This window comes from Chiloscyllium plagiosum, chromosome 5 (assembly GCF_004010195.1).
Source record: "Chiloscyllium plagiosum isolate BGI_BamShark_2017 chromosome 5, ASM401019v2, whole genome shotgun sequence".
In the NCBI taxonomy this organism is placed as follows: Eukaryota; Metazoa; Chordata; class Chondrichthyes; order Orectolobiformes; family Hemiscylliidae; genus Chiloscyllium; species Chiloscyllium plagiosum.
The window spans coordinates 50,662,235-50,684,116 of record NC_057714.1 but is presented as its reverse complement, the minus strand read 5'-3'; the positions used below and the strand labels follow the sequence as shown (position 1 = coordinate 50,684,116).

Here is a 21,882-nt window from a genome sequence, read left to right as displayed (position 1 = left end):
CAGCATCATTAAGTTGTGATAACCTGTTGGGTTTTCAAATAGGATAGGTTATTTTATATTCTGTTCTCTTTTGTTTGTGTTTCATTTGGTAATCTTGCAAATAAATTCTGTTTTGTTTAAAATTAAGTGATTGGGCCAGCTCCTTCGCACCTGGCAACTGGCAAAGTTAGGGTCCTGGCTACTTTCTTGAAATGTTTTGAAGGCCTGGTCCATAACACAACCATACAGAGTGTTGGTGTCGCCATAACTGGAGTACTGTATGCAGTTTTGGTCCCCATATTCAAAAAATGGATATTCTGGTATTGGACACGGTTCCAAAGATAATCACTAGGCTGAATTGTAGGATTAAGGACTTGAGTTATCAAGAATGGCTAAAGAGGTTAAGCCTTTATTTGTAAGAGATCAGCAGAATAAGGGGTGATCTTATTAAAACTGAACAAAAATTCTGAGGGGGCTTGACAGGGTGGATGTCAGAGTAGAAACAGGAAAGCTTATGGTAGACACTGAGGGTTCAAAACAGAAGAAACCCGAGAGGAGTTTAGAACGTACAGGAGGTTATTTGAAAAATAAATTAGGAGGGTGAAAAGGAGTTATGAGAATATACTGGCAGGAAAAGTAAAGGAAAATCCAAATGCATTTTATAAGTACATTCGGCGAAAGAGATAACCAAGGAATGGATAGGGCATACTCAGGACCTAAGTGGCAATGTGTTCGGAGCCAGAACACACGGATGAGGTTTTAAATGATTTTCAGCTCTCTCTCTACCAGGTTTTGCTCACTCACTCAACCTATATGGATCCCTGTATGTCCTCTTCACAGCGTGCCCTCCCACCTGTTTTTATATAATCAGCACATTTGGAAATGTTACACTCTGATCCCCTCTTTCAAGTCATTGGAATAATTAGTTTGTAATGAGAACCTAGAGTTGATCCTTGTGGCAGTCCACAAGTTATGCTTTCCAACCTGAAAAAAGAACATTAATTATTCAAGAACGGTGGCAGGGATAAATCGGGGAACTATAGGTCATTGAGTGTAACATCAGTGAATGATGAATTATTTATTTATTGTCACTTGTATTTAACAAATAAATACAGTGGAAAGTGTTAAATGTCATCATGCTCCGACACTATTTTGAGTTCACAAAAATAAAGATATATCTAAAATATAACTAAAAAAGAGTTCTTCCTCCCTTGTACTCTGCTCACCATCATGTGGGATCTCTCCACAACGGGCTCCATGTCCACCAACGCCCCCACATCACAATCCATTCCAGAATCCCGCTTCGGGGTCACCCCTGCCATTATCATTCCATCATCAAAAGTATCATACCTGGCCTACCACGCCACTGCTTATGCAACTCCCATTCCCATCACTCCACCAGAAGTACCAATTCGGGCCTACTGCATTGCTGCAATTGACTGATACCGACTGCAGATTTCGGCTTCTCCACCAACTACAGAGACTGCCCTACTGTCATTGCCATCTTGAAAACCGATGCCACTGCCATGGCCTCGAGTCCTGCGCTGGGCCCACCAATGTCAAAGTTGCCATGCTTCAGCAAGTGTGGACCTCTTGCTGCTAGGTCCACACTTGCTGCCATAGCAAGATGTCCAAGTGCTCGCTGTCCCCTGTGCTGGGTTATTCTCCCGAGGAGCTGAGCCCTGCCACCACTGCTGCACATGTTCAAGTGGCTGGTCAGGTTTTGCCCTGCCAAAGATACTGAAAAGGCCTCTAAAGAGATAAAAAAAGATAAAATAGAGGAAAAGAAAACAGCAAAAGCAAAGAAACAGAAAAAGAGAAAAGAAAGAAGCAAAGAACGCAGATGGAAGCACTTGAGCTCCTGGCCTGGAGCTTGGACTCAGCGCCAATACTCCATCATCATCTTGGATCAAGACCAATTGGTATGCAAACCTTTGTACAATGTCATGAGAACAGAATTAATCTCTACTTGGAATAACAGTAATTAATCCAGAAAAGGGAGCACTTGACAAGAGAGTAGCAAGTCTAACAAATCTGATTGAATGTTTTCAGCAAGTACAATACAGTTAAAATATTCTACTACGAATTTCAGTAAGGCTTTTGATAATCTGTCATATTATCTGTGATAATCTGTCAAGAAGGGAAAAGCTCCCAGGATCTAGACCAATTTGGAAATTTGATCCAAAATTGCCTTAATGGCGTACTGCAGGGCTCAGTGCTGGGCTCCTTGTTGTTTGCAGTGCATATTCGTGATATAGACATGAGTATAGGAAGTTTGATCAGTAAGTTCAGAGGTGTTACAAAAGGTTTTGCTGTGGTAAATAGTGAGGAGGAAAGCCTTAGACTCCAGAATGAGCTGACCAGAATGTCAGAACAGTAGCAGATAGAGTTTAATCCGAAAATGTGTGAAGTGACACATGAAACTGCAAGAGTTGGGGGAGATACTAAATGATTATTTTATATCCGTTTCCTGTGGAGAAGGATATGGAAGAAGTGGGACGTGGTGAAATAAATAACACCATCTTGAAAAATGTCCATATCACAGAGGAGGAGGTGGTTCTGGGCATCTTAAAACACACAAAGATGGATGAATCCCCAGAACCTGATCAGCTGTACCCTAGAACTTTGTGGGAAGCTAGGGAAGTAATTGCTGGGCCCCTTCATGAGATATTTGTATCATCAATAACAACAGATAAGAAGTCTTAGAGGTTAGCTAACATGGTGCCACTATTTAAGAAAGGTGATAAGGAAAAACCGATGAGCCAGATTTCAGTGGTAGGCAAGTTGTTGGAGGGAGAGGATTTACATGTATTTGGAAAGGCAAGGACTTATTAGGGATAGTCAACATGGCTTTGTGCGTGAGAGTTTGTGTCTTGCTAACTTGATTGTGTTTTTTTGAAGAATTAACAAAGAGGATTGGTGAGGGCAGAGTGGTAGATGTGATCTATATGGACATCAAAAAAGCACTCAACAAGGTTCCTCATGGTCAACTGGGTTAGCAAGGTTAGATCTCATGGAATACAGGGAGATCTAGCCATTTGGATACAGAACTGATTCAATGGTAGAAGACAGAGGGTGGTGGTGAAGGATTGCTTTTCAGTCTGGAGGCCTGTGACCAGTGGTGTTTTCCCAGGATTGCTGCTGGGTCCACTACTTTTTGTCATTTATATAAATTCATCATTAACATAAATGATTTGGATGTGAACCTAGAGGTATGGTTAGAAAGTTTGCAGATGACACCAAAATTGGAGGTGTAGTGAACAGCGAAGAAGGTTACCTCAGATTTCAATCGAATCTTGATCAGATGGGCCAATGGGCTGAGTGGCAGATGGAGTTTAATTTAGATAAACGTGAACTGCTGCATTTTGGAAAGGCAAATCAGGGCAGGACTTATAGACTCAATGGTAAGGTCCTGGAACGTGTTGCTGGACAAAGAGACCTCGGACTGCAGGTTCATATTTCCTTGAAAGCGGAGTCGCAGTTAGATAGGATAGTGAAGAAGGTGTTTGGTATGCTTGCCTTTTTTGATCAGTGCATTGAATATAGGAGTTGGAAGGTCATGTTGTGGCTGTACATTGGTTAGGCCATTTTGGAATACTCTATTCAATTCTGGTCTCCTTGCTGTAGGAAGGATGTTATGAAACTTGAAAGGGTTCAGAAAAGATTTACAATGATGCTGCCAAGATTGGAGGGTTTTGAGCCATAGGGAGAGGCTGAATAGGTTGGGGCTATTTTCCTGGAGCGTCGGAGGCTGAGGGGTGGCCTTGTAGAGGTTTATAGAATAATGAGGGGCATGGATAGGGTAAATAATTAAGGTATTTTCCCTGGGTTAGGGGGAATCCAAAACTAGAGGGAAATGGTTTAAGCTGAGAGGGGGAAAATTTAAAAGGTACCTAAGGCGCAATGTTTTCATGCAGAAGGTGATGCGTGTAAGGAACGAGCTGCAAGAGGAAGTGGTGGGGGCTGATACAATTACAACATTTAAAATACAACTGTCAGAGGGATATGGGTTAAATGTGAGCAAATGGGCCTAGATTTATATAGGATATCTGGTCAGCATGGGCGAGTTGGACTGAAGAGTCTGTTTCCGTGTGCAACTCTACGATGCATTTGAACTGACTAACAAGGCAAGCGAGTACACGATAAATAGTAAGACACTGTAGAGTATCAGAGGGACCACCATGTGCATGATCTGTAGATCTGTGAAAGCAGCAGTTTGGATTGATAAGTTGTTAAGAAGGTGTGTAGGATACTTGCCTGTGTTAGTCAAGGCATTGATACAGAGCAAGGAGATTATGATGGAGCCATATGTAATGTTAGTTAGAGTTTGGTCTCCATATTATATGAAGTTCGTGATTGCATGAGAGAGGATGCAGAGGTGTAAGGATATTTCCTTACATGGAGCAATTCTGCAATGAAGAGAGGTTAGTTAGACTGTGATGTTTTTCTTTGAGCAGAGAAGGATGAGGGAGGACCCTGACTGAGGTGTACAAAATTGTGAGGGACATAGAAAGCGTAGATAGAGAGAAATGTTTTGCCTTTATTGGAAGGGTGCATAATCACGTAAAGTTCAATAGATTTAAGGTAAGGGGCAGGTAGTTTAGGGGGATTTAACTAAGAGTTTGTTCAGTCAGAGGGTGGTCAGTATAAGACCATAAGACATGGGAGCAGAAATTAGGCCATTCAGCCCATTAAATCCGCTCCGCCATTCAATCATGGCTGGTAAGGTTCTCAACTGCTTTCTCCCCATAACCGTTGATCCCCTTGACAATCACGAATCTATCTATCTCCGTCTTAAATATACTCCATGTCCTGGCCTCCACAGTCTTCTTTGGCAGTGAATTCCATAGATTCACCACTCTCTGGGTGAAGAAGTTTCTCCTTATCTCCATTCTAAAATGTCTTCCCTTTACTCTAAGGCGGTGCCCTTGAGTCCTAGTCTCTCCTCCCAATGCAAACCTCCATTCTGTCCAGACCATTCAGAATTCTGTAAATTTCAATTTCTTCCACCTCAATCCTTCTAAACTCCACTGAGTATCTACTGAGAGTCCTTAAACATTTCTCATGTGTTAAGCTTTTCAGTCCTGGGAGCATTCTTGTGAACCTCCTCTGAACGCGCACCAGAGCCAATACATCTTTTCTGAGATGTGGTGCCCAAAACTGTGCACAATACTCTAAATGTAGTCTGACCAGTATCTGAAACTCACTGCCTGAAAGGATGATAGAAGCAGAAATATTTGCAATAGTCAAAGTATGTTTAGATGAACACTGGAATTACTAAGGCACACAAGACTCTGGGCCAATGGTAATTGGGATTAGAGCAGATAAGTGCTGATGATCCAAACATGGACATGATGACCCAAAAAGTTTGTTTCTTTGCTGTATTACTTAAGACACTATAGCATACTCAGTCTGCCTTTGATCAAGCATACCATCGTGCTAAGGGGCCCACATAATTACATATTTTATTTCAAAATTGTTAATGTATTTTTAAAGTAGCCCGACCACTATTGATCCTCCTTGTCCCTACTCACTGCTATAGCAAAATATTTTTGAGGAAAAACACTGAATGGACAAATTTGCAATTGTAAATTTGAGATAATAACACCTCTCTGAAAATATTACTACCTTAAGTTCAGTGCAATGAACAGTGGAATAAAGCAAGGAATAAGGCAGTCTTGCTTCCCATATCTAACCAGTTTGATTAGTTGATACTGACAAATTTCAAGTACGACTTAGGTTGCTGTGATATTTCAGTGCTTAATTTTTTTAGGGAACAACGATACATGCTGTAATGCATATCACAATGTGATATGCATTTCCTACACTTACGCAAAACCATGGTTAGACATCACCTCAGTTACAGTGCATTGTTTTGGAAACTAAGCCTTAGAAAGGCTAGATGTATTCTGGAATGAATGCAGCACAGATTTACCAGAATTTTAAGATATCTTATGAAGAGACATTACATAAACCATGTTTGTATTCTCTGGAATATAAAAATTGATTTGATTGAGGATTTTATGAATTTGAAAGAAATTCTTAGGGTATATACAATACTTTTCTTTTGATGGGGTTGTCTAGGACGTGGGTCTGAACATTTAAATTAGAGCTGGGCCATGCTGGAAAGTAGTTGGGAAACACTTAATTATGCAAAAGGAGAAAAGAAGTTTAGAACTTTTCCATGCACAAAGCAGTAGATTCTTGTTCAATTAGTAATTTTATATTTGTGATTGATAAATTTTCACTAGCCAAAGCTATGCATAACAAAGCTATGGAGCCACAGCAGATTCACGGAGTTATGGTAAAGATCAGCAATGATCTAATTGAATAATGGAAGTGGCTCAAGAACCTGAATGACAGAGATCTGCACCCATTTTCCTAATACAAATGTTAGTTATTAGCGTTGGATATGTTAAATGTGATTTGTCACCACAAATTTCATTGGACTTGTATATCTAATTCTTATGAGCTTGCCATAATATATTTTATTTTGAGTACCAATGCAATATTTCTTTGCCATTTGTAAAACAGTAATTTTGCTTATTAAAGTAAGTGGGAAAAACCACTATACTTCCGTAATGGATTTTGTTACCAATGATTGATGTAATTGTGATACAGTTGGGAATTTGGATAGAGCATCAGACCACTGATCATTTTTCTGAAGTGTTTCTAGGGGACATTGTGTCCTTGATGATTGTCATTTCTCTACAATTACTGTAGTATTTCATACAGATATTGCTTGTCATGGGTCACAAGTCTGCTATTTATTTTTAATCCACTAAGTGCTTTATAAGTATGGAGCTGCATTCTAAAAGTGTTTGCTTGATAATCAATTTTAAACTGACCAGAGTTCCATACATTTGTTAAAATGAGTTCTGGCAAATAAAGAATATGAATCTCCATCCAAATGATTCTCCATTAAAATATTGTATGGTTTTTATGAGCATATATGTTCGTCTTGTTGGAACTAATACATGTTTTAAGTGCTCAGATTAGGTATTGGGACATTGTTCATTAACAATCAATGCACTTTTACATTTGCCTGTAAATCCAGGTTAAGTTTTCAGGTTGTAAATATTTTAATATAAAAAAGGAAACAAATAAAATGGAAACACTCAGTAGGCCAATTTGTACTTTTAATGAGAAAAAAGGTTATGCCCGACCTATTGGATTTGTATGCTTCACATTATGGAATATCCAAGATATTACCCGTCTTAATTTTTCAGATTTTTCTTTACTGATCAGCTATATTTTGGCAGTATTTCAAACATTTGGATGAAGTTCTTAAAGGCCAACATCATGGGGTCCTTTCCTAACTGGGCTGAGCAGGTGTTTGGTGTCCGGCCATTCCCTGAGTGCCAGTGACCTGGGACATTTCTTCCTTGCTTAACTGTGGAAATGTGACATAGCTGTGTTCACAGCATGTGCTCCCGTCTCTCACTAAAGTACCCACTGAGATATCAATACCTCAGCTGGTGGAGACTGCAGGGACGAAGCCTTGCCAACCATCCTCAGAAGAATCTTCTTCAGAAGGCTTCTTCATTAGAGGGGCAAGATGAGCTGCTTTGCAGAGCTGTCCTCTTGCTGACAGACACTGCAGATATCATTAGTATCTGCAGGAGGACAAAAAGAAACAATGAGTTGTGAAATAGGGGCAGAGGTTTGAGCACATTAAGTGTGCATTCACAGTGATGGTAATGGGAGAGCAGTATAGCAATGGACAATGAATTTTAAAATAAGAAAAGTACTGCAACTGCTGGAAATATGAAACAAAAACAAAAATACTGGTGAAACTCAGCAGTCTGGTAGCACCTTTGGAGGGAAAATAGAGTTAACATTTCATATCTGGTGACTCCTCATCTTCTGTTCTTGTCCTCTGCACCACTTCATCTACCAGAATCTCTAGGTCTCTATTGGGAAAGTGTGGACCTAACTTGCTTATGTCCGCCAACTCTGAGGAAATTTACAGGAATAGTGAAGGACAACTCTGGACAGACAATGGTTTACCTGGTGCTCAACTGCATTTTAAAAATGGTGCTGAAACTGGGAATCCTGGAAGATCTTGGCAGTGACAAGCACTTCTCCAACTAATGAGAGGAAGACTGTGTGCAAGTGGAGCACAATTGAGGCAAGGTGCATTGTTAATGAAACAACCTGCAGAGAATAGTATGAGAAAACTAGCTTTGGCCCATGGAGAGAAAACGTACCACGAAACTTCCACAACTGGCACTTAGCTAATTGCTAGTAAAATTCAGCCCATAGTTTCCATTCTCTGTCAGTTACCCTTTTATGATCTAAATGACCTCTGTGCTTAATAAGGTAAAAGCAAGGTAAAGTCACCACAGACCTACTGCATCATAGGCCTGCTGTCTCATTAGAGAGAGATATAGAGATCATTGATAATGGTTTAACCTGAGTGTCACCAGGCCTCAGGCAAGGGGAAAGATTGGGAAGGAGAGTCCTTCATGGTAACTCAGCTGGTGTGGAAATTGAACCCATGCTGTTTACTTCACTCTACATTGCAAACCAGTAGCTTTCTATGACTATAAACCTGCCTTCATTCTTCTGTTTCAGAAACTGACTTAAGAGCAAGTGAGTAGAAATTTCTTCCAGCAGAGAGTAGTGAATCAGTGGAATCCTTTAAACCAGAAGCCTGTAGCGGTCAGGTTGTTAGGTATGTTCAAGGCTGAGAGAGACAGATTTATAATCAGTACAGGAATCCACGATTGTGGGGGAAAGGCAGGAAAGTAGAATTGAGGAATATCAGATTAGCAATGATCTCATTGAATGGGCTGAATGGCCTATTATTGATTGTTATAGTTGTTGTAGTTTATGTCAATTTATTACACACATTTAATATGCATGGGCAGAGCTCACAGTATTATATCATTAGTGGTGATGTTGCATATTTGGAGTGTAAATGCTATCATGAATTTATTATCCTAATTCCCTTACTTTCATCACTTTGCACACTTCTCACTTACAGTCAAAGTTAAATTCTTATAAATTTTAAAATTATCATTTTTCACATACATATTAGTTGTGTATGGTACTTCACTCAGATTAAAAGTTTTTTTTATAGATTACTTACAATGTGGAAACAGGCCCTTCAGCCCAACAAGTTCACACCGACCCTCCGAAGAGCAACCCACCCAGACCCATTCCCCTACATTTACCCTTTCACCTAACACTATGGGCAATTTAGCATGGCCAATTCACCTAACCTGCACATTTTTTGGACTGTGGGAGTAAACTGGAGCACCCGGAGGAAACCCACGCAGACATGGGGAGAATGTGCAAACTCCACACAGTTGCCTGAGGCGGGAAATGAACCCGGGTCTGTGGCGCTGTGAGGCAACAGTGCTAACCACTGTGCCACCGTGCCGCCCCTAAAAATGTTTACCAGTAAAGCCCATTCTATTTTGGTAAATCCTTTGAGAATTTTGGGAATATTTTTAATCTGTAATCAGACTGCAGATGCATTCAACCTATCCTCTAAGTTGCTCAGGATGCCAGTTTTTGACTTAGTGCCTGCATGTCAAGTAATGCTTCCACTTGGATTGTACTGCCTTACCCTCCTATTGGTTACCCAAGCCGTGCATTGTTTTGAATTTGAATTGAAAGAGAAGTTAGTGATAAGGGTTAGAAAATGAGTCTCACTGAAAGAAGTTGCACTTTGTCATTCAAACAACTTTGTCTCAGTGATAATTTATTGCCCCCAAGATCACGAATCCCAATCTTGTGTAACAACCACTTGTATGACATATTTCAAATGCCTTTTGGAAATGACCATTCATTTTCCTAGTTATTATGTTTCTTCCTCTCCCGCAGACCCAAACAGTCCCCCTCCACTAACACCCTCATTCATTTAGCAGAACTGGTCCTCACCTTTAACAACATTTACTTTGAATCCTCCCACTTTAAACAAACCAGAGGGATGTCTATAGGTACCTGCATGGGTCTGAGCTATGCCTGTCTTTTCAAAGGATATGTGGAACAGTCCCTCTTCCGTATCTACACCGGTAGCATCTCCCACCTCTCCTCCGCTACATTGGTGACGTAATGGCGCTGTCTCATGCTCCCTCAAGTAGCTTGAACAGTTCATCAATTCACCCACACCTTGACCTCAAATTCACCTGGACCATCTTGTGACACCTGCCTCCCCTTCCTGGGCGTCTCCATCTCCATCTCCATCTCTGGTAACTGACTCAGCACTGACATTTATTTCAAATTAACCGACTCCCATATCTACCTCAACTACACCTCCTCCCAGCCCCACTCCTGCAAAAATGCAATCCCATACTTGCAATTCCTTCGCCTCCACCATATCTGCTCCCAGGATGAATGATTCCACTCCAGGACATCACTTCAAGGACCATAATTTCCCCTCCCAACCCCTATTCGCTTTCCACAGGGACTGTTCCCTCTCTGACTCCTTCGTTAGGTCCACACTCCCCACCAATCTCTCCTCCATACCTGGCACCTTTCTCTGTGGCCAGAGAATGTGCAAAGCCTCCCCTTTTACCTCCATCCAAGGCCCCAAGGACTCACTTCAGGTCTGGTAGAGATTTACTTGCATTTCCTCTAACCTGACTCATTGCATCTATTGCTCCCGATGTGGTCTCCTCTACATTGGAGAGACCGAGCTCAAATTTGGGGACTGGTTCAGGGAACATCTATGATCCGTATGCTCCAATCAACCCCAACTGCCAGTTTACAGCCATTTTAGCTCCCCCTCCCACTCTACTGATGACATGTCCATCCCGGGCCTCCTCCACCATCAAAATAAGGCCACATGCAAATGGAAGAAAGAACACCTCTTCTTTCACCATACAGTCTTAACATGGAATTCACCAGCTTCCAAATCTACCCCCCACCCCCCAACTTCATCCTAGGTCCAGACCTCCCTCTTTGCCCCATCCCCTTGATTTGACTTAATCTGTCCATCTTCCTTCCTACCTATCTGCTCCACCCTTCCCACTGACCAATCACAATCACCTCCTACCTGCATCCACCTATCATCATCCCACCTACCTTTACCCCAGTCCCACACCTCCCTCTATTTATTTCTCAGCCCTCTTGCCCCTCCCCAGTCCTGATGAATTGTCCTGACCTGAAATGTCGACTCCCCTGCTTCTCTGATGCTGTTTGACCTGCGTGCTTTATCAAGCTCCACACTTTATCAACTCTGACTTTATAGAAGCTGCAGTTGTCGCTATCTCCTAGTTATTATGTGGTCTTGTGTGTTATGTGGTCTTGTGTTTTGCAATTTGGAGGGAGTGTGTTAATAATGGCTCAGTGAAATCCTGTGAGGATATACTTGCCCCCTTTGTTGATCAAAAGTATATATAACCCAAACTTATATATGTTCAATGACCCAACCTCCACTGAATTGTGAAGGAAGACAATTACACGTGCTAATGACCTTTTCAGAGAAAATAGTTCCCTTACCATAGTGAAACACCCCCAATTTCTAAAATTTCGCTAATTTTAAACTCGCCACATGGGGAGAAATCCTCCCAATTTATACCTTGTCAGTTTCCTCAGATTTTATAAAATAAGTCACTATTTATTTACCAACATTTTTTGATTGATGTATGAATACACCTAGCTCTGCCAAGTCCCTCCATTCAAATAACATGTTGTTTTCCACCAAAGTGAATAAAACCATATTTTACATTATACTCCATCTGCCAACTTTTACCAATTCACTTAATCTAAGTCCCTCTGTAGATGCTACTCTCTTGATAACCTACTTTCTTACCTATCTTAGATTGCTAAGTTTGCTAATAGCACATACATTGGGTCCTTGCCTCCAAGTCATTGATATAGGTTGTAAATTGTTCAGGCAGCGTTGATCCCTGTGACACTCCACCAGTAACAATTTGACAATTAGAAAATGACCTATTTATACCTATTATCTATTCACTGACCAATCCTTTGTCCATTTTAATGTATTCCCCCTACACCATGAGGTAGCATCATGGAGACTTGAAAGGTTAACTCATTAACTAAAATGTTAAAATCAGTCAGGAATGTTAACTCTGTTTCTGTCCAAAGATGATTCCTGAACTGCCAAATATATGCCACAGACTGATATCTCAGCAGACTGAAATGGGAGAGTGCACTGTACGTCAAGACCACCTATTCCACGGGTCATAACATCAATATAAATGTTTTTGCCCAGTTCCTGATTTATCCAAGCACGGGTCAGCTAAATCAATTGGCTGGATAGCCGGTTTATGGTGCAGAGTGTGGGTTCAATTCCTGCACCAGCTGAAGTTAACATGAAGAACTCTCCATCTCAACTTCTCCTCTCAGCTGAGGTGTGGTGATCCTCAGAGTAATTCATCATCAGCCATCTTTCTCTAATGAGAGAGCAGCCCTATGATGTGGTAGGACTATGATGACTCAACATTTACCTTTATAGCTAATTATTTGCTTTGTCTATTTTAGACTTAGAATAAAAAGACCTATCAACTAGGTTTTTTTAATACAAAAGTATTACTTTATTAAGAAGCATAACTTATTTAATGAAGATGCAGACGTACACACACACACATCCAGGTAAGGGAGAAAAGAAAACTGATTTCTCTCTCCAGAGATTCACTTTGTCAAATAATAGTTAGTTCTTGAAGGAAATAAAAGGGAAAGATGTGGAATGTTCAAATGGGTGTCGTTTTGGTACACAAAGACATGTCACTGAACATGTGCAACTCTGAGTTCTTAGCAGGTAGAGATTGGTGAAGAAACACAATATCGAGAACTCTTCAAGATGCTGTTCAAGGGAACAGTCAGGGTTCACAATGGACTGAAAAGGGTGTTTCAAAAGCAAAGAGATGATCTGGATAGCCTTCTCCTCAGCAGGCTTTTCTTTCAAACTGTAAATGAAACAATCTCCGACTGCTTGCAAAACATAGTTCAAACAAAAATTAACACTCTTGCAGTCATAAGTTCAATTATGTATTTTTCTAGAAGTGCTTCAAACAATTAAACTAAATGTGATTTTGAAGAAACAGCATGATTAGAAAAACAGTTCCAGTGTTCCAGTTTACAAAAGTAAACTGGGTATCTCCACAGCATTCAAAATAAATTCATGTTTTTACAATCCTTCAAAACATAAGTCCTCAAAAAAAATTAAATATGATAATAGTGCTGTGCAATATGTGCCAGTTATATGGTGAAAGGAGGGCGGTTATAATGAACACAGTACCATATGTGGAAGTATTGAAGTGGATAGTGGGTTGGGGGGAAATAACATGTTTGCAGTGATGGAAAGAACATGAAATAAAGCAAGATAGAAAATATTCTGAAGGATGGAGTTACCAATGAGAAGGGCTCAGGAGAAACAACACAAGTATCTCTGATCTGGAAAATATGCCTCTTGTGAACTGCAGTTACGCCTTGGGCACTTTTTTCTTTGACTTGCCTTCCTTTTGAGCTCTTTCATCACCACTGTGCCCATTTGTCATGAAACTCTTTAGCCCAACAGTATGAATGTCACTAATTCATAGAGTCATAGAGATGTACAGCACAGAAACAGACCCTTCATGACAACCAGATACCCTAACCTAATCTGGTCCCGTTTGGCCCATATCCCTTTAAACCCTTCCTATTCATATCTCCATCCAGATGCCTTTTAAATGCTGTAAATGTATCAGTCTCCACACTTCCTCTGGCAGCTCATTCCATATACGCACCACCCTCTGTGTGAAACAATTGTCCCTTAGGTCCCTTTTATACCTTTCCCCTCTCACCCTAAACCTATGCCTTCTAATTCTGGACTCCCCTACTCCAGGGAAAAGACCTTGTCTATTTATCCTATCCATGCCCTTCATAATTTTATAAACCTCTATAAGGTCACCCCTCAGTCTCTGTCTCTCCAGAGAAAACAGTCCCAGCCTATTCAGCCTTTCCCTATAGCTCAAATTCTCCAAACTTTCCTTGCGTGCTAGATTAGAATTTTTTTTGGATATTAGACTCCCTATTGTGTGGAAACAGGCCCTTCGGCCCAACAAATTCACACCGACCCTCCGGAAAATAACCCACCCAGTTCCATTTCCCTCTGACTAATGCACCTATCACTACGGGCAATTTAGCATGGCCAATTCACCTGACCTGCACATCTTTGGATTGTGGGAGGAAACCAGAGCACCCAGAGGAAACCCAAGCAGACACAGGGAGAACGTGCAAACTCCACACAGACAGTCGTCTGAGCCTGGAATTGAACCTGGAACCTGGTGCTGTGAGGCAGCAGTGCTAACCACTGAGCCACTTATTTAGTACTTATTTAGCAGCATTTGGCAATCCTGGATTTTTTTGTGCTAGAGTTTCAGGTATGTCTGAAGTCACTTTTGGAGAATACGATATACAAGTTAATGTATACCACCCCTTTAATACATGAAAGCTGCCTTGACATGGTGTCAAAAACACACAATATTAATGCCTTTTCAAACCAATTAGATGATTGTCAATGAACAATGCAAATCAGTCTCCTTTTACCTGTGTATTAAGCACAGAGATCAAAATGTCACCATTTCTTTGTCTGAAAATTAAAATAATGTGCAATTTAAACTTTTGAATTCTGTGTTTGATTTATAAATGGTGTAATTAGCCCAGAATTTGCTGCACATCCAAACACCTCTTCTACTGTCTCCATTGCTCTCAATGTGGTCTCCTCTACATTGGGGAGACAGGACACCAACTCGTGGAACGTTTCAGGGAGCATCACTGAGTCTCATCTTTCACCTTGGGACCCCTCAACCACACAGCATCAACTAGTTTCTTAATCTCTTCTGCCCCCACCTCATCCCAGATCCAACCTTCCAATTTGGCACTACCCTCTTGAACTGTCCTACCTGTCCATCTTTCCCATCTATCCACTCCACCCTCCCCACCTGCATCTACCTATTCCCTTGCCTGCTACCTCCCCCCCGCACCCCAGCCCAGCCCCATCCTCCAATTTGTTTCTCAGCCCCCTTGCACCTCCCCACATGCCTGATGAAGGGCTTATGCCAACTCTCCTGCTCCTCGGATGCTGACTGACCAGCTGCGCTTTTCCAGCATCACATTTTAAATCTGATCTCCAACACCTGCAGTCCTCACTTCCTCCAAGTAAAAGTTTCATGTCTATTAGTAAATAAAAGGAGAGAGGTTATGTGTGCATTTGTGTAAGGCATGCTGATTTGACTCTTGAAATTTCATGCAACTAACTAAAAACATGTTTTTCCAGAGAAAATTAAAGTCTTTACTGTCTTTAAAATGTAACTTAGTTTGTATAAATAAGTTGTCACAAAGCAACAAACCCGATTTTTGTGAAGGACATTGAGCAACCATGTTGGCTGCCCACCAAGCCCATGCAGTAGGAAATTGACTGGATTGACTACCAGATTTACCTCACATCTGATTTTACTTTATAGTCAAGAAAGTGGTTAAGCTAGTCAGTTCCCACTTTTGATCGGACTAATTAGCATCCTATCATCAGGGAATGATGATAGGAATACATCTTCAGTACGTGGATGAGGTCAGATTAAATTGTCTCCTGTATTTCTTTTGATTGCTGAACAAGCCAATTCTAGAAAAGTCCAAATTCCTAAAATTGTGTAAAGGTTACCTATCAATTGGTAATTTAGCAACTTCTATTATGAAATGAAATTGAGGAAGTTAGTTTATAATTAAATGAATTAAATCAATCCCTCCAATTAATAATGAAATAAGTGCCCCTTTTTTTAAAAAAACAGTTTAAGAAAGTTATACATATGTCTCTGAGGGGTTGGGAGGGGGCAGGTGGAGGTATTGATAGATTGAAAGAGGTTCAAATGTTAAGTAAATTGTCATGGTTATATGACATTTTTCATGTTTTGTCTGTCAGCACATATATATCACTTCTTGAGAAATTTTCATGGTAGTTAATTATTAAAGAATTTATTGATCTGTTTCAACAAGCTTTGCAATATTTGTACTAACTGGTGATCCCTAATGGGTGGTGCTTGCCCTTTGTTTTTTGAGAAGTTCAATATTCTGCATGCCTTTCAAAACTCATTCATTTTAAATTGACTTATCCTTACTATGTACCACTAGATATGATTAAAATAATACTTATGACTTTCTAGTTTCAAAGTTTCTGCTGGATCCATTATTCATAAACCCTGCATATAGTATATTGCTGATCATAAAATGTTCTTGAACAACACTGATACATCTTCCTGGCAGTGTCAGGCTCTTTCAATAATTGTAGTAATTGTAGAACCTCATTCTTGTATCCCACTCATTCATGTGTTAGTTAAAGGATCTTAGAATTTTTTGTTTATGAATTTCAAAGTAGATATTTGATAAACAGTATTGTAGTTGAAAAAATACTACTGGTTTCCATTAGCAATGCTTGGTGAGTGTATGCCATTGCTATCAGAAATTGACATAACAACCTTTTTCTGCGCAGTGTAGATATATCATAAGTGTTAATCGTTTAGTTAATTGAATTCAGAATGGTGCAACTTAATCTTTGTTAGATCCACATAAGTAGGAACAGAATTAGGCTACTTGGTTCCTTGGCCAGCTTGGCCATTCAATGGGGTCAAGGCTGATCCAACATTCCTGACTTCCACTTTCTTGCCTTTTCTACATAACCTTTGATTCCCCTACTGATCAAGAATCTATATATCTAACTATCTATCTCTCCTTAAGTATACATAAAAATTTGGCTTCACAGCTCTCTGTGGCAAGGAGCTCCAAAGACTTCATCCTCTGAGAGCAGAAATTAGTGCTCATCTCGTAAGTTCGTGCGGCTTTATTCTGACACCATGCCCTGTGACTCCCTCATGAGGGAAAGCATCCTTTCAGTATTTACCCTGGCAAGCCCCTTAAGAATCCTAGTGTTTCATTGAAATTATCTCTCATTCTTCTAAAATCTGATGAGTAGAATTCCAGCCTGTTTAGTGTTTTGTCATAAGACCATACTTCTATACCAGGAATTGAATCCTATTGAATCTTTTCTGAACTGCCTGCACTGAAATAATATCTTTCCTCAGATGTGGATAGATGGCATTACTAGTTTTATAATATAAAAGCTGCAACCCGAATATAAGCTTTTGTTTACAAGGGTGTATTTTATTTCCTCTGAGATATCTTCGATTGAGGCATTCTAATTCTAAGAACTGCCTCAGCCAAGTCCATTTCTCCTATTGAGCTGTAAAAACTCAAGAGCTGTTAAAGTGTGATTGGTTTGGAAGTATCAGAAGACTTGCCGGAAGCCCTAATGGGGTAGTGAGTGCAGAGGTGCCACTTGAGATCACCTCTGGGAAGAAAGCTCAGTTGATCTTAAGCATGGTATGTGGACTTGGAGACCTCCATTTGATCCTGACATTGGGGTCCTGAAGCCTGCAAGAGAAACCTGCTCTGTGTGTCAGTTTGGAGGCCTCATGTTTTTCATTGTAGCAGCATGAAAATACAACTTTTCCAGTAATTGAATTTTAATGTATAGAGCTTAATTTTAATCAGATAAATTCAGTAGAAATCAAAGGGTATGCGTAAATGAATGTTTTTTGAATTGGCTGGAAGTGACTATTGTGTGCGAGCAAGCCTCTTGCTTTTCCATTTAGATAAATGACATTGGTTCACATTTTTTCAACACCTCAGATTTTCATCCTTGTCTTTAGTTCTTTTTCATTGCCGAGCCTTTCCCTGTATGTTACTTCCTCCAACACAACAACTCCCTGAAACACTTGCTTTGACTCCACGAGAAACATTACCTTCTCAAAACCTGAAATGCTCACTTCCTCCCCCTCAACTGACTTTGCAATTTTCCTCCCTAAATCTTTCTACCTTCTCCTCCTTTAAGACACTTTTTCAAAACCTACCTCTGACCAAGTAATTTAGTCAGCTCATTCAATTTTCTCTTTTGGCTGAATAACATGGGACTTAAAGTACAAGAATCATTAATCTCATTGAAGGAAGCCGAAAAAGTCCATATTAGCTCTCTTTATCACAGTATAGTTGATTCCATACCCTTGCTCTAACCCAGTCCACATTTAAGTTTATTTCCCTCAAAAGGCTTCCTAAGATTAGATTTGTTGTAATTGATAAGATCTGTATGAAGGAACTGAGGAAATTATTGCTAAGTTTGCAGATGACACAACAATAGGAGGAAGAGCAGGTAGAGATGAGGAAATGGGGAAGACTGCAGAAGGACTTGCATAGACGAGGAGAATGGGAGGAGAAGTGGCAGATACAATACAGTGTGGGAAAGTGTGAAGTTATGCAATTTGGTATGTAGGGTAAAGCAATGGAACATTTTCTAAATGGGGAAACGCTTCAGAAAACCAAAACATAAAAGGACTTGGGAGTCCTTAAGATTTTTGTAAGAGTAACATTAGGAAGGATATTGCAATGTCAGTATTCATTTCAAAAGGGCTAACACACAAGAGCAGGAATATACTGCTGCGGCTGTGTAAGGCTCTGGTCAGACTGCAGTTGGAATATTGTGAGCAGTTTTAGGCCCTGCATATAAGGAAGGATGTGCTGGCATTGGAGGGGGTCCAGAGAAGGTCCACAGAATGATCCTGGGCATGAACAGCTTATGATGAGCAGTTGTAGACTCTGGGTCTGTATTTGATGGAGTTCAGAAGGATGATGGAGTATCTCACAAAAATGTAATAGAATACTGAAACACCTGGATAGACTGGACATGGAAAAGATGTTTTCCATAGTAGGAGAGACTCTGACCCGAGGGCATTGTCATTGTGAAGAAATGACTATTTAGAACTGAGATGAGGTGGAACTTCTTCAGCCCAAAGGTGGTGAATCTGTGGAACTCATTGCTGCAGAAGGGTGTGGAGGCCAAGGCCTTGAGCATCTTCAGACTGAGATAAATAGGTGCTTGATTATTAGGGGATCAAAGATTATGAGGAGAAAGCAAGAGAACGGAGTTGAGAAACATATCGGCCATGATCGGATATGTGAGGAGCAGACTCAATGGATCAAATGAACTAATTCTGTTCCTATATGTTATGGTTTTAAGAGAGTGATGACAATAATTTACATAAGAGAATGGTGTTGCTGTGAGTTGATGACAGCCCATCAAGGGGCCATTGTAAGCTCTGAAGACGAATCCAAAATACAAAAGAAAGCGTGGAAGATTAGTAACAGATCTGGTTCAGTAAAATGTGAATTACAGTTGACAATATATCAACGACCTCAAACATGAAATTCAATATTTCCTCTCCACAGCTGCTGCGTGCCTGGCTGAGTGTTTCCGATGTTTTGTGCATATTTATTTTCTTGTCTTAAAAATAAATAAAATACATTGATGACTAATTTTTTCCTACTTCATTTCTAGAATTCTACAGCACTTCAACACCAGCCCAGAAGAATATACTGTCATTTTTACATCCGGAAGTACAGCTGCTCTTAAACTTGTTGCAGAAAGTTTTCAGTGGACCTGCACAGAGCCAGGAGGCACAAGTCAGTTTTGTTACCTAACTGACAATCATACATCTGTCGTTGGTATGAGAGGATTGTCTGCTTTAGTTGGTGCTCTAACTGTTCCAGTCAACCACTCTGAAATTTATGAGTATAAAAACAGTCTCAACAAGGACAATGCAATGTGCAAGGAAGAAAATTGTCACATTCCTCATCTCTTCTGTTATCCTGCTCAAAGCAACTTTTCAGGGACAAAATACCCACTTACTTGGATAAGAGATATTAAATCAAAAAAGCTGTATCCTTTTAGCAAAGTCCCAGGAAAATGGTATGTGTTGCTAGATGCAGCCTCGTTTGTGAGCACCTCGCCACTTGATCTCAGCGTACATCAAGCAGACTTCATCCCCATTTCTTTTTATAAAATATTTGGGTTTCCAACAGGTTTAGGAGCCCTGTTGGTGAAGAATAAAAGTGTTCATATGCTGAAAAAGAGATATTTTGGAGGAGGAACGGCAGCTTCTTATTTGTCAGGAGAAGATTTCTATGTTCCTAAGCAGTCATTAAGTGACAGGTAAAATGTTCCTCTTTCAGAGTACATTTTCAGATATTATTTTTTATTTTATGTACTTGTCCATCATTGGCTAAAATACGTTCATATGCTGTCAAATATTCAATTTTTCCATCAACTAGCTTTTGACTTTTGATTGAGTCACATGCAAGAACAATATTGCAAAAGGATTTTTTTCATTCTCATACTTGTGTTATGAGTAAAATAAGTCTCCAATTTTTCAAAGCCCTAATCGAAACTTTTATATTAAATCAGGACAAATTCTGACCACTGCCAAAGAGAAAAATTCCAATTAATCCTTCTCAAAAAGTACAGTTTACAATGTTAAGACTTCTCTCTTGGCATTAGGCAAGAACTTTCAAAAGCTGCTTGGAGGCAGATGTTCGCAGGTAAAGAGGATGGCTGGAAAATGGAAAGCCTTCAGAAATGAGCTAATGAGAGTCCAGAAACAGTAAATTCCTGTTAGGGTGAAATGAAAGGCTGGTAGAGGTAGGGAACACTGGTTGACTAGAGAAATCGAGGGTTTGGATAAGAAAAAGAAGGAAGCATATGTCAGGTATTGACAGGATAGATCAAGTGAATCCTTAGAAGAGTATAAAGGCAACAGGAGTATACGTAACAGGGAAGTCAGGAGGGCAAAAGGGGCAAATGAGATAGCTTTAGCGAATAGAGTTAAGGAGAATCCAAAAGGTTTTTACAAATACATTAAGGACAAAAGGATAATTAGGGAACAAATATGGCCCCTCAAAGGTCAGGCAGCATCCAAGGAGCAGGAGAATCGACGTTTCGGGCATAAGCCCTTCTTCAGGAATGAGGAGGGTGTGCCAAACAGGCTAAGATAAAAATTGGTGAGGAGGGACTTGGGGGAGGGGCGTTGGGAATGTGATAGGTGGAAGGAGGAAGTGCTGGAAGTCTTGAAACGGTTGGGTTAGTTGGTTCAGGTGTCCCAGAGGTGTTCTCTTAAACGTGCCGCAAGTAGGCGGCCTGTCTCCCCAGAGTAGAGGAGGCATGATTTTCACTTCCCCGCCCCCCAACGCCTTATCTTCACCATGGACATCCAGTCCCTATACACCTCCATCCCCCACCACAAAGGCCTCAAAGCCCTCCGCTTCTTCCTTTCCCGCTGACCCAACCAGTGCCCTTCCACTGACGCCCTCCTTCGATTGACTGAACTAGTCCTCACTCTGAACAACTTCTTTTTCCAATCCTCCCACTTCCTCCAAACCAAAGGAGTAGCCATTGGCACCCGCATGGGCCCCAGCTATTCCTGCCTCTTCGTCGGATATGTGGAACAGTCCATCATCCGCAGCGACACTGGCACCACCCCCCACCTTTTCCTCTGCTACATCGATGACTGTATCGGCGATACCTCGTGCTCCCACGAGTAGGTTGAACAGTTCATCCACTTTACCAACACCTTCCACCCCGACCTCAAATTTACCTGGACTGTCTCAGATTCCTCCCTCCCCTTCCTAGACCTCTCCATTTCTATCCCGGGCGACCGACTCAACACGGACATTCACTATAAACCGACCGACTCCCAGACCTACCTAGATTACACCTCCTCCCACCCTGCCCCCTGTAAAAACGCCATCCCATATTCCCAATTCCTTCGCCTCCGCCGCGTCTGCTCCCAGGAGGACCAATTCCAATACTGAACAACTCAAATGGCCTCCTTCAGAGACTGCAATTTCCCCTCAGACGTGGTTGACGATGCTCTCCACCGCATCTCCTCCACTTCTCGCTCCTCCGCCCTTGAACCCCGCCCCTCCAATCGCCACCAGGACAGAACCCCACTCGTCCTCACATACCACCCCACCAATCTCCAGATACATCGTATCATCCGTCGTCATTTCTGCCACCTCCAAACAGACCCCACCACCAAGGATATATTTCCATCCCCTCCCCTATCAGCG

General features: G+C 40.9%; 1 protein-coding gene across 2 annotated transcripts in view; it reads left to right on the top strand.

Annotated features, from left to right (window-relative positions):
- Positions 1-21,882, top strand: part of mocos (molybdenum cofactor sulfurase) — a 233,819-nt gene that overhangs the window by 26,053 nt on the left and 185,884 nt on the right. The window contains exons 1-2 of one of the 2 annotated variants that reach the window (XM_043690070.1): positions 104-1,901; positions 19,316-19,969. In XM_043690070.1, coding sequence (XP_043546005.1) covers positions 19,485-19,969 — 485 coding nt within the window. In that variant the 5' untranslated portion in view covers positions 104-1,901; positions 19,316-19,484. Of the gene's footprint in view, positions 1-103; positions 1,902-19,315; positions 19,970-21,882 lie in introns of those variants that run through there. The other variant, XM_043690069.1, reaches the window with a different exon arrangement.